Source organism: Falco naumanni, chromosome 1, assembly GCF_017639655.2.
Source record: "Falco naumanni isolate bFalNau1 chromosome 1, bFalNau1.pat, whole genome shotgun sequence".
Lineage (NCBI taxonomy): Eukaryota > Metazoa > Chordata > Aves > Falconiformes > Falconidae > Falco > Falco naumanni.
In genome coordinates, this window is record NC_054054.1 from 89170684 (window position 1) to 89183358 (window position 12675).

At 44.3% G+C, this 12675-nt stretch overlaps 1 protein-coding gene across 1 annotated transcript in view; it reads right to left on the reverse strand.

Moving 5' to 3' along the window:
- Positions 1 to 9673, reverse strand: part of BCR (BCR activator of RhoGEF and GTPase) — a 104769-nt gene extending 95096 nt beyond the window's left edge. Inside the window, exon 1 of the mRNA XM_040604544.1 lies at positions 7484 to 9673. Coding sequence (XP_040460478.1) covers positions 7484 to 8999 — 1516 coding nt within the window. The 5' untranslated portion in view covers positions 9000 to 9673. The remainder of the gene's footprint in view (positions 1 to 7483) is intronic.
- Between the last annotated feature and the right edge of the window lie 3002 nt (positions 9674 to 12675).

Genomic DNA, 12675 nt, shown 5'->3' on the forward strand with positions numbered 1-12675 from the left:
ACAGAGTCCAATGACCACCACAGGAGAATGTAAAGCAAAAGTATACAAGATACCCAGGGAAGGTAAGGGAACTCCCACGCTCAAACATTCAACCTAGAACACAAAGGGGACAGTCTGTGGAAGACATGAAGGGCAAGGACGGGGGGAACATACAGATGTCTTCCAACAGTGATCAACTCCCTTTCTCGGCATATTATTTTCTGAAACTTCATGTTGTAATGTCAGTGCTGACCATTATAAAAAGAAAAAAAAAAAAAAAAAACACAACAAAAAAAGCAGATAACAGGCTAGCAGAAAGGAAAACTGAAGATTGCTACGAACTGAAGCAGTTGGATTCTAACAGCCACAGAAACAGGCTTTTCTGCCTTGGCTCATACTAAGCACCATAATCTAATCTCTTTTGGGAAGCCCTGAGCCCAGCCAGGCTGACAGGCCATTACTATCTTCCTGGGCAAGATCATACCGTGCTACGTAATTGTAGACTGCAGCAGATACAGCTCTCTGTATTTGTATGTTACACCTCCCTGGTGACAACAGACCAATCACATTTACTTTTTAGCAGCTCAGACACATTTCAAGCCCAGTGCTCCAGGGAATGAGGTATTTTTCTTCAGAACAGATCATGCCAGGAAGCTGCTGGCCCATTTTAAAAGAACATACAGATGTGACTATAGGTAACTGAGGGTTTTGTTGAGTTTTTTGGCTTTTTGTGTGTGTGGGGTTTGATATTTTTTTTTGTCGGTTTGTGTTTTTCTTTTACAACTATCCTACCAACTAGAGCCTGCTCCAGCCTCACCCGTACCATGTGTTCAAAATGGGCACTCCTTACCTAGCTTTGTAGCCATGGGAGTATATAATTTCTGGTAACATAATAGCTGACACATATCCCATTAGAGAAGTAGCTGCATTTCACTGTTGAGCATAGAATATTTTAAAGTTCTTTAGAAGTAGGAAACAGACATAGTGAGCCAAGGCTGTACAGTGCACTTCTCCACATATCAAGGACAGGTAACAAACAGAGGTGCCCAGTCCAAATACACAAATTTCTCGCTATTAAGTAACTACTGCAAAAGCTGGCTTCTTAGGTTTCAGAGCAGCCCACTACATTTGTTACTAGGCTGTTGTGACAAACCAATCTACAAGTAATTGGGGCTTCTGGATACTTCAGAGTGAGATTTAACCTGGGCAGAAGCTCCAAAAGAGGATGGGGTTTTTTTTATATGTTATTTTTAAAAGAAGGAAGGTTGTGGTGGATTTATTCTCCCCTAGAAAATAATTCCTCCCTCCACAAAATACAAAAAGCAACCCAGAAGCAACAAAGATTGGTGAAATAACAAATTAGTGCAAATAACAAAATAACAACTAGGCAAAGGGCCTGCAATACTAACAGGTGCAATCCAGTAGTATAAACCAACAGACTGAACTTTAATTCACTCTTCCTACAGGGCAATCATTGTGGACTCTCACACACATACTTCTCATGTATTCATGTAGCCATGAGCAACTAACTCAGCTCCAGCTGCCGCATTTGGGCAGAGCTTTCTCTGAAACAGAGATTCCAATTACATTTGCAATAATCTGATTACTACATCAGCCATAACCTGGTTAAGAAAGGGTCTGAGAGACAGCGTTTTGGCAGCTGGAAGAAGACAAAAGCAAGATATCCTTTTGTTATTTTAGTAATAGGAAGATTTGCAAACCGCAACCAGATTTTGTGACAGAAATACGCCACACTGGTCCTACACAGGACAGAACAAGTTTAGAGAAGTTATGGATTCGTAAAACTGCCTCAGCAGTAAGACACACCAACATTCAAGGATTTACTTACAGTTTATGGTTACTTTCACATCCCACGTAATTTAAAGATATGATCAGGAAAGCAATCCACTTTGTTATCAGTGAGCTGGCCAAAACCTGCTTTGCTCAAATTGTTGTTTTGGAAGTACTTCAGTCACATGCAGTTCACCCAGACTAATCCATGCCACCTTTTCTGTTGTCACGTGCAGATAGAGGGGTAGACTGCAAAGCAAAGCTGCCATTCAACCTGTACCAGAACAGCATTTATTTTCCTACGTGTGCCAGCAAGAGATTACTAAAGTCAATGATATTTCACCAGCGAAAGAACAGAATCAGGTCCTTATTATTCTTTCCATGCTTATCTGACTGGGCAGAACAAATCAAAGAGGAGACAGTCCGGGGAAAAAAAAATTGCTAGTCTTGGTTTCTCTGGGGGAAAGCAAGCTCCAGATAAGCTGTGCCTCCAATCAACAGTCTGATTTCCATGAACAGCAATGTGCTTCCCTATGGTAATTGAAATGGAGCAATTCCCCTCAAACAGCTTGCCAAGTCTCACCTCATTAACCTTTATGGACTGACCTCCAAAATTCCTTGAAGCTGAAATAGAGGTCCCACTTGCCTCTACATGATAACTGTTTATCCCTAAGAGGTTGGGGAGAGAGGGAGGGCATTAGAGACTGAGCTGCTGAACATGCTAGAACTGGAAGATAGAGACCTGCCTCTAGGATATTACTGGGGCCCAAACCTTCGCAGGCTTTTGTCTGCTTTGCTGGCCCATCTTCCAGATAGCCTGCAAAGGCAACCTTGGATTACAAATCACCCTACCCTCCCCTAACACTTCAAGTCAATATCATTAGCTATAGTGTACTGCCCCATATTCAAATCAGCATTTCCTAACCTGTACTTAAAGGTTTAGCAAATTTTCTAATTAAACCTTATTTTTCCCCTCTCCCAAGTCAGGATTTCTACTCACCATTCCACTGAACTCATTTTACTACCTTTGCTCACACCTCTGCAAAATTCTGGTTTCAGTCAACTACTGCCCAGGTTGGTTTACTCTTTCATGTCAAAGGCAGGTGCTTTGCAACTGCAGAACCACCTGAACATTGGGGTGGGAGAAACTCCATGATCTAAGGTGAACCTAAGAAAACCAAAAAATAAAATCTAGCTGCATGCCATTACTAATGGTAAGCCTGAGGTAAAGGTTAGCAAGTGTTTGTAGAAGGAGGAACAAAACCAAACTGGACTGCAGAGTCCACTGTAGTTACTTGGGGACATAAAGCAGAAGTTCCATAGATTCCACTAAATTCAGCAAAAGGGAAAGAGAAATCTGTCAGGGGAAAAGAAGGAGCTCTTCACTCCCCAAAACTAAGAAGGGAGTGGTAGCACAAGCAGCTTGATAATCTCAAAAGCCACTAAATCACTGGAAAGCAAATGGCAGAGGGCAGCTTTTGAACAGCATCTTTTCATCAGCGCTCCCAGGAAATCCACTGATCATCACAGCAAAGGATTAAAACGTGTAAAAAGTAATAACAAAATGAACCAAACAAGTGTCAGAGTGAATTTAAAACTCATTCTTGACCCAACGTAAGTCACAGACTGACAGAAGGACCTGTGGCCAGCAGTCCTTAAAATTAACAAGTGAGCTGCACTCAGTTACTACATTTCAGATCCTCAGCAGGAAGAATCACTGTACAGTGAACTGGTCTGCCTCCATTGCTCAAAGGAAAGTTGTGTTTCTGAACAGCAGCAACAGCACTGGCGTGTTCCCTCATGAGTTGTCTTTGTATTGCTAGAACATTGCAAAGCACTTTTCAAACTACATCTTGTGAAATCCACACAATACAATAGTGGGTGGAAGAACTGCAGAATTAGGAAACTTGTCCAAGTTCTCAGAACATGCAAGTAACTCGGGAACAGACCCTTGCAGAAACTGGTACAGAACAACGTCCTTCCGTGCTGACATACCGCGTGCTTTCTTGGAGCTTTAGAATTAAGTAGTGTCAAGGATTACCCTATAAGCATGACATTCAGATACTTGCCTACCTGGTCAGGCATTTAAGGAACACAAAAACTGAAGAATCTACAGCTCCAAGCAAGTATGCACTTCAAAATGGCATTCTGCCCAGCTGAGGTAACAGGAATTTTGAGTCTTGCGGTTCACATGCATAGATAAATTCCAGCACTCTTTCCTCTGTCTACATCAAACTCACTAGAAATACAGAGAATGCTCCATGCATTTCAGGAAGGGATGTTCAGCACTCCCACACTTAGTACAGGATAAAATAAGTGAAACTTTACTCCAATGGAATTAGATTACACATACCCTCAAACTGACCTTATATTGAGCACTATGGTTGTTGGTAGCTTTTGAGAGCGCAAACCTGGCAGAACTCTGAAAAGTGCTATCAAGTCCTCTCAATTGAACAGAAGTCACTACTGGGGCACCTTTAAAGGAAGCAGCTTTGCAGGTAAATATTTATACATAGATTCCAGATAAAGTTTCCATGTTGTTATGCAGATAGATAAAATCATTTCACATACAGAGCTATCACACAGCATGCACTGCTTTTATGAAGCAAGCTATAAAGCCAAGCAACAACTCCAATGTGCTCCTCAATTAACAAACTGTTACTAGTTTAAAAACTGACCCAACTGAGGCCATTGCAAGGCCTCGTCACTGCATAATGGCACTATGCAACTCTCCCTTTGATTATAAGCAGAAATGCACAACGGGTGGCTTCTCTTGTGTCTGTGTCTGCAACCAATGTTTAACAGTAGACAGAATTTTAAAAAATCTTGTTCTTCCTCCACAATCATAGTAAAAATATTCAAGCTTAACAGAGTTAAGATGTGATTTTTTTTTCTATTCCCACTACAGGAAATTAGTGATACATAATTAATTCTAACATGAGTATCTTTGCCTGGGCTCCATTAAGTACATTTAATAAAAAGTACAGTTATTACCAAATCTCAACCCTGAAGCTCTCATTCTGCTCCTTGAAAAAAACTGAAAGCCTACTACCTTGGTCTGATTTAAGGTTTTTGATAACCCATCTCCAAGAGCCCAGATTAAAATTTTGGCTTGGATTCCATTCACTTGGGAATTAGATGACCTCCTTCTTGTCCTTTTTTGTAATACAAAAGTAGGAAAGTGTCATTCAACTGTGAACTCAGGAAAGAACTTGGGCAAAACAGCACATGTCCACTGGCCAAACTCAAGATGCACTGGGACAGCAGATACAGACAGAAAGTTCACACCGCACCTGCCCACACCACATTCAGCATTACTATGGCCAGAGCCATGAAAAGCAAAGCCAGCAAGCATACAAAAATCTGAATGCACAAAGAAACCAAATACTATTCAACAAATCCCACTCGATGTTAATTAACATTATGGCTGGCCAGAGCCTGCTGTGATTCAAACTTGCACTCTGTTCAAACAAAACTTAAGGGAAGCCTGGCAGAACTAGTGACTGAACCACAGGTGCAGGAAAAGCTGTCTGGATCTGTGAACTGCTTTTGCATCACGTGGTGAGAGAGAGCAGTCCGCATCAGAGTATGCTAGTTGGGAACAGTAGCCAGCCGGCTAATCACACTGTGATCTCTCATGCCTTTTGTTTGTTTTATGAAACAGAGATTCTGCCAATTGGTTTCAGATCAAAATTCTTCCTTATCAGGAAAGAAAGAAAATTCATATGAAATGATGCTCAGCAGGAATTAATCGGAAACACAGTCCTCCTGAAGGCATAAGCCTTTTTGGTTAAGTAAAAAGTTGCCACCAGCTAATGTGCAAGACAGTAATGATTAGCCATCTGGTGAAGGTTCCTGCTAAGCTTGCCTTGTTACCCCCTATGCCGAGGAAAGCAGAAGGTGGATCAGTTACATTCTGTCCTTGCTTGCGATTGTGTGGTCATCTTTAGGAACAAGACACAAAGCTTTCCAGTGCAACCACAAATTGTAACTGTTCTGAATTTTCAGCAGGCCTTTTAAAAAAAAAAAAAAAAAAAAAAATAAATTTAATTTTACGTTGTTTTTTTTAAAAAATATTGATTGCCTTTCTGAAATCTGAATTTATCCTCAAGCTTCATCAACCTTTGTTATTTTTGCCCCTTTGTTTCCTTCTGCAAAAATTGCAACTGCCAGGAGGCTTCCCAGTCATCTAAAGAGTGTCAGTAAACAAGAGCAGAGACAGATGGTTGCAGCTCAGTTTAAACCAGCACAAGATCCAGCCTCTCCCCTGTGTTGCAAGTACTACCCGTAAGATACAAACATATGCATAAAACCAAACAAGAATGCAGTAGTCTCAGATAGAAAACAAGTATGTATATACAATCTGGTATGGAAGAAGTCACTGTCAGGACAGGGCACTGAGGTTTCATGTACAAAGCACATCCATTACAACGGTACAGCCTTCCTACATCCTACAAGGGGATGTAAGGATGGGGGGGGGGGCAGCGGAGAGCTCTCCCTTCCTTGTTGCTCCCAGAAGTATTGCTGGCAAAAAACAATCAGCAGGGAAAGTAAAATCAGGCATCAGCAAAGTTCCTCTGAGCAAAGAACTCACACAACCTGAGAAAATGACATCATCTCCGATAGGCCTCTCAATTTATCTACTACTTGAGGAATTCAGTCACATTGACAAATAACATGTTAACTCCTTATTGAAGTGACAGATTCAGAGAGACAAAGAAGACCCACAAGGTAATGCACACATTTAGAATGATAGAAGTCTATCAATCACACTGGGGTTTTTTTCATTCCTGGATTTTTTTCCCCTTCACTGCATAGGAAACTACTGATGTTGTTAGCACAAAATAGTATTTACATTATGTGCTATGCCTTGATAGATTTATTGAATGTATGTGGACATCTGAATCTTATTTATCTAAAACAACATAGTTCACTGTTTGCTCCTTCCACCAACTATAAATCCACTGTGATTCCACAGTCACACCTACATGCCTGAATGGCTTACATAAGAACAGGTTCAAACATTGCCCATTTTTCCCCAAAGAAAAATTCTGACTCTGAAATTAAATTAACAGCTTTCCCTCAGGGCTGCCTGATATTCCAAGTTCTTCCTTCACTCAGTGATAGCAGAAAACTTCAAGAACAGGGTTACACAATCATCACCTCCAATCAGCTCTAACTGAAGGATGACACGAGACAGAACGAGAAACTAGTACTCCAATTAATACAGACAGGAAAAAACAAGATTGTGGGAGCAGCATCATTATTGGTAAAGCTCCAGCAAAACCCTCAGGTTGTGGCATGTTGGCACCTACTACCTCTGAGGTAGAGTGTAACTACTCAATGCAAGAATACAAGCGAGGGAATGAACTGGTGGTGAATACTGAACAGTTCTGGCCCTTTTTTACCTAGGTGTTCACATTGAAACTTTAAGAACTGATTAATATGGGACTCCACTGAGCCTCTCGAGAGAAGCCTGAATCAACCCTTCTGGGAAACCAATCTGTATTCCTAACATGCAGTCTTATGTATACTTCAGCAGGACCTTCCTAAAATAGGACAACTACAAAATAAACGCAGACTTCCCACACGAAACAGTTGCCCCTTTTGAGCGATTCACCCAGGGTCACTTGGAAAACCTCTCCCATTCATGTCCACAATGCCATTTCCTGCTCCATACATTTAAAAGACTACACAAAAAGCTGGTACACACCTGTATCCCCATGGAAGCAGCTGTCCTGATGACATCTCCCAGAAGGCAAATCTCCATCACTTGGCCAGATCTGTCCTGTTTTTCGTACACCCACAATAGTAGCCTCAGACACAATGACCTGCTGCTGCCTGTGCCGTTTTTGAGACTGGGGGGTTGGTGGACTGCTACTGTCAAAGGACTGCTGAGAGTTCTGGGAAGGAGAACGGCTCTTATCCCGATACATGCGGTAAGTGGTGGGGCTGGGGGAGACATGGCTGGACTGCCCTGAGGAGAAGTCTTCCTCACTGGAGGTAAGGTTCTCATTAGAGCTACAATCGGGAGTATATCCTCCTCCAATATCTTCAAAACTCCTGGGGGAGTAAGATCTCCTGGGCCACGTGAGATGTTTTTCCTGGTCAGTTGTGCCCTGATTTCGCAGAATAGGTCCTTTCCCTTCTCCTTCCCCCATCATTCCACCAACATAGATACTCTGATAGGGTTGAAAGTCCATGGGCTGCCAAGGTGAGCGGTTGCTGCCATTTGCATTAATCAGATTATCTTTGAGAAACCTAGGGTTCAGTTCAGCATCCTCATATTCTCCATCATAGCCAAAGCTGCTCTCCGAGGACCTTCCCCTGTAAGCAGGCCTCTGGAACTCACTGAAGCTGGGTACCATGTTAGAAGGCAGGGAGTGCAAAGACTTTTTACGTTCCATTTGCATGGCTTGGCTACCAAGGGAGCTTATTTTATCAGAAACATCTTTATCGTTGACCTTTACCAGACCCTTCTCATGATGATACTCCATGTTTACATAAAAGGGCTTTTCAACAACATCCTTGTTATCTCCAGAAGAATGTGAATTAACCTTTTTAATCCTCTCAAAATTGGACCTTAGGGCTGCCACACTGGTGCTGTTCCCTCTCTCCTTAGAAACAGGTTCAAACGATCCCTCCTTCTCAGCAGATCCCACTAGCCTGCGCGTGGAAGCCGATCTGTGTTTTGAAGGAGAGCTATCTGTATCACAGCGATTCTCCGTATCTTCTACAACTCTCTTCAGTTTCTCTTCACCATAGTACTTACACCTGTCCTGCTCTCCCTCTCCATGATGGGGGCTGTCCAAAGGTGACAGGTCTGACCCATCACTCTGGGTAGACAGTTTCCGCAGAGAGGGTATTCTGGGTTTGAACTTTTCCTCCCCATGGTGTGACTTGCTTTTTTCATATTCGTCTTGGTCAGCAGACTGCTGATGATGCGGGTCCTGGATCTGCTGCTCTGCACCCCCTTCAGGCAACTGAGAAACACGTTTAAAACCCCATCTCTGTCTATCATAGCTTTTTTTCTCCTTTGCCAGAAGAGTCTGCAGGTAAATCATGCGGAACCTCTCCTTGTTGACCTCCATCTCCAGTCTCCGGATAGATGCTTTGCACATCTCCAGCTCCTGTTCAATGTCTCCCACAGATTTCAGCTCCATTTTAGGAGGCTCAGAGTCTGCAAATTGTGCTTTCCAAGCCTCCACAAACCCCACAGGGTCCACCATTTTGCATACAGAAGTAAGTGGAGAATAGGGGAAGGAGGCTGGAGAGAGATAGGTGGAGAGAATAAACCAACCGGATCTCACATGTAGAAGCAGAAACAGCTCCGGCAGGGTCAACTCAATGCGTCTCTTTCACGGTCCATGCAGGGAAACTGGGAGGCAAACAGCAATCCTCGGGAGCAGCCTCTCCTCCAGCTTTTGCTGGCCCCAGCCCCCCGTACGCTTGCTACTCTCTCCCCGGCATGACTGATCCTTTGCTAGCGAACAACAATGCTCCCAACCCCGGCGATCCCAGAGCACTTCAAAGTGGGTGGACAAAGGAGCAGGCTCGGGGCGGGGGAAGGAAGGTAAATATCGCCCCCCACCCACCCACCTCCAGCCGCCGCCGTCCTGGGCACGGTCCTCAGCGCAGCCACGCTCAGGAGTCCTCCGCTCCGTCCTCCCCTCGCCAGCCCCCGTGTTATGCTTTCTCTTTCTCTCTCCTCCTTTCCCCTGCCCCTTTCCCTGTCTCCTCCTCCCGGCTATTGTGCTGTCCTCCGGGCGCACACGCTCTCCGGAGCCTCCGCGCAGAGCAGCGAGGCGGCGGCGCGTCCCGCGGCGAGCTCCGCCGCTACCCCTCGGTGCCCGAGCCCCCCGCGGCCCCGCGGGAGCCCCCTCGGCGCGGCGGCTGGCGGCGCGGCAGCGGCTGCCCGCGGCTGCCCATCGCGCGGCCCGGCTCTGGCGGCGGCGCCCCGAATCGCAGCGCTGCGGAAGGGGAGGAGAGGGAAGGAGCCCGGCGCAGCTATTGACACGGCGCTGGGGCCTCTTAAAGGGGCAGCCCGGGCCGGCGGCGGGCGGCCGTGCCCGCCGAAGCCCGCGGAGGCCTGGCCCGGCGCCCTGCCCCGCGGCGCGCTGGGGGCCGGCTGTCGGACGGACAAAGGCCGAGCCCCGCAAACGAACCCCGGTACGTTCGCGTCTGCTCACGCCTGCAGCCACAGGCCTGGACGGCACCACAGACAGACGTGATTACACCTAAGCCTGGGCAAGAACGCGTCGTACACACGTCCCTGTGTGCACAGGGAGGTATCCATGCTCGTCCGGGCATCCACGCCCTCATACGTTATGTATAAACGCCAGCACGGCTCTGTACTCTCTCACAGCAACGCTCTCCCCCCAGGCACCGATGCAGCTCACCTTCAAAGGTCATGTTTCTCCCCCACTAATAAGTGCTGTTTAGCAGCAGGCTTGTCATTCACTCAGTCCTCCCTTCCTTGCCGTAAGTGAAAAGCTGGATTTCTGAGATGGGCAACTGCTTCTCTGAAATCACGGTGATACCAACACTAAAGGCTGCTTTGTTCAGGCATAAGTCTCACTTTTGTCCTGTATATTATCCTAGCCACAATAACTGACAGTCCCACGCCCCAGCTCTGAGTGAAGGGTGGCAAACGATTTAAATGTTAAAGTCTGGCTGCTGAGTATTGCTCCTTCTGAAATCACAGTATGTGACCTTGTTTAAGCCCTGTATCCTTTCCATGTGCTAATTCAACCTCTGAAAAAGTGGTAACAAATACATCTGAACTTCCATTGTGCCTGCTTGGATGATAGGAAAAAAGTGAGATACATACACCTCATATTCCCTATAAACCTGTTCCTTTCATGTCTGCGGTGAGTATATCTTTTCTGGCACATTACTAGAAAAGAGGGTGGGATATAGCCCCAACAAGAACTAATAAAATCCCATAAAAACAAAACGCACAAGTTCAGGGGAGTAGCTCTCTTACCTTTGAGATATGTAGTGTTTCATAATCCATTAAACATTTCTTTCACTTCTTGCTTTTTTATATGCCAAATGAAATATTTTTGGGTATTTTGAGACATATAATAAACGACTAATCTTGTATTCAGTTTTACATAGTTCATTCCTCTTGGGTTTTGTTTCCTGGGTTTAACCTCTTTTCCTGCACTTGTTTCCTCATCTTTTAACACGTAACAGGCATTGGCTGACCTGTATGGAAAACAGATTATGATCGAAATCATAATAAAATCTATATGTTTAATAAATACCTCTATAAATCTTTCAAGTAATCTCAGTCTTTCACAGAGATAAAATAAATTGGCTTTTTGCCACTGATTCAGTTGGCTATTTGTTTGCCTTAGTGCCAGTTTGAACAATAAAATTCTGACATGCAATGTATTTCTAGTTAATAGGAAGTTTAAGACTATACTGGCATGGTTATAATAATGACAGGTATATTACATCACAGGGATATGTTCTGAATTCATCTGTTACTTTTAACTCAAGTTTCACAGTTCTGATTTTTTGTGTCTAGAGTTTGACAAAGGGTTCACTTTTCTGACATTTGTGCCCTTTCTGGAGGGAGGAAGAATTCTGATAGGTCAGATGAGGGATCTCTGTATGCACGCTTCCCGTGAATAATACTATTCAACAACTGCACCCTCTTCATCTAGTGAGGAACTACATCAGAAATTCCAGTGGGAACTTAAGGGATCTCTGAATTTCTGCTGATGCTTTATGCGTTCAGCGGAGTATGGTTTTAATAGGATACAAAATTTCATGAAGGCTATGGTGGCAGACACCTATCTGTGATTTGAGAACGAGAATCCTGTGATGGGAAGGCTAAACCCTGCGAGCCCGCCCAGCGCGCCGCCGTGGCGTGACCGCGCAGCGCCCCCTGGCGGGGCCAGCACCCACTCTCGGCTCAGCTTGAAAAGCGCCTCAGCGCCCACTCGGGAACCGCGGCTTCGGCGGGAGCGGGCAGGTTCGGAGACTTTGTAAGGGAGGGAGGGGAAAACAAAAAAGAAAAAAAAAAAGCGGTAGGACATATGCTGAGCCTTTTTAAAGAAAAATAAACCGTTATTTCTGATTAATTTGTGGCTGAAACTAAGACACTATTTTTGTAGCACAAAACTCTGGTATACCGAGTTTGAGAAGGCTGGTAAATCTCAAGTGGTCCCATCCAGTCTAAACCATGCTATGAACCCCCCAAAATGGGAACTCTCCTTAGAATTCAGAGAATGGCAATTTCTCGCTATGAGAACAACCTTCTGGCCAAAGATACAAGGAACTGGTCAAGCATCTCCACTACCAAATGCAGATTCTGCTATAACTTGAACTTGCCAAACACTTCATTTTAACTGGCATGCTCAGATGTGATAGAGTGTATAGCATTCACTTGCAGTGTGTTACATTGTACACCCTACAATAACCTCTAACTATTGATGAAAACCTGAAAAAACACAGGGGGACAGAGTGAACCATGAAGAATGGACTCCAGTTGTCCCACAACAAGACAAGCCTGAGCTGGGAACCAACAGCATTCAGAAAGATCTGAATCATGCGACCTGCAAGAATATAAATAATAATAACCCAAGTCTCAAATAATCACTCTAAAGGCAGAAACAACATCATTACAAGTTAAAAGGAAAGGCTTTTGTAGTAAGAAATGAACTGCCTGTCAGGTGACTTTTTTAAAATTGCTTTTGATCTATTACCTGTTGTTTTGCTCAAACAGATATGCATACTTATTTAAACAGGAACTCATTAACACATTAGCTTCTACTTATTAAGACAAGAAACAGCATAACATTAGTACTTCTGGGAAATTTTTACAATTGCTTTTTAACTTTGCTTCAGACTGTCTCCAAATTTTACTTCTCCAGTTTCTCAGCTGCAAATTCC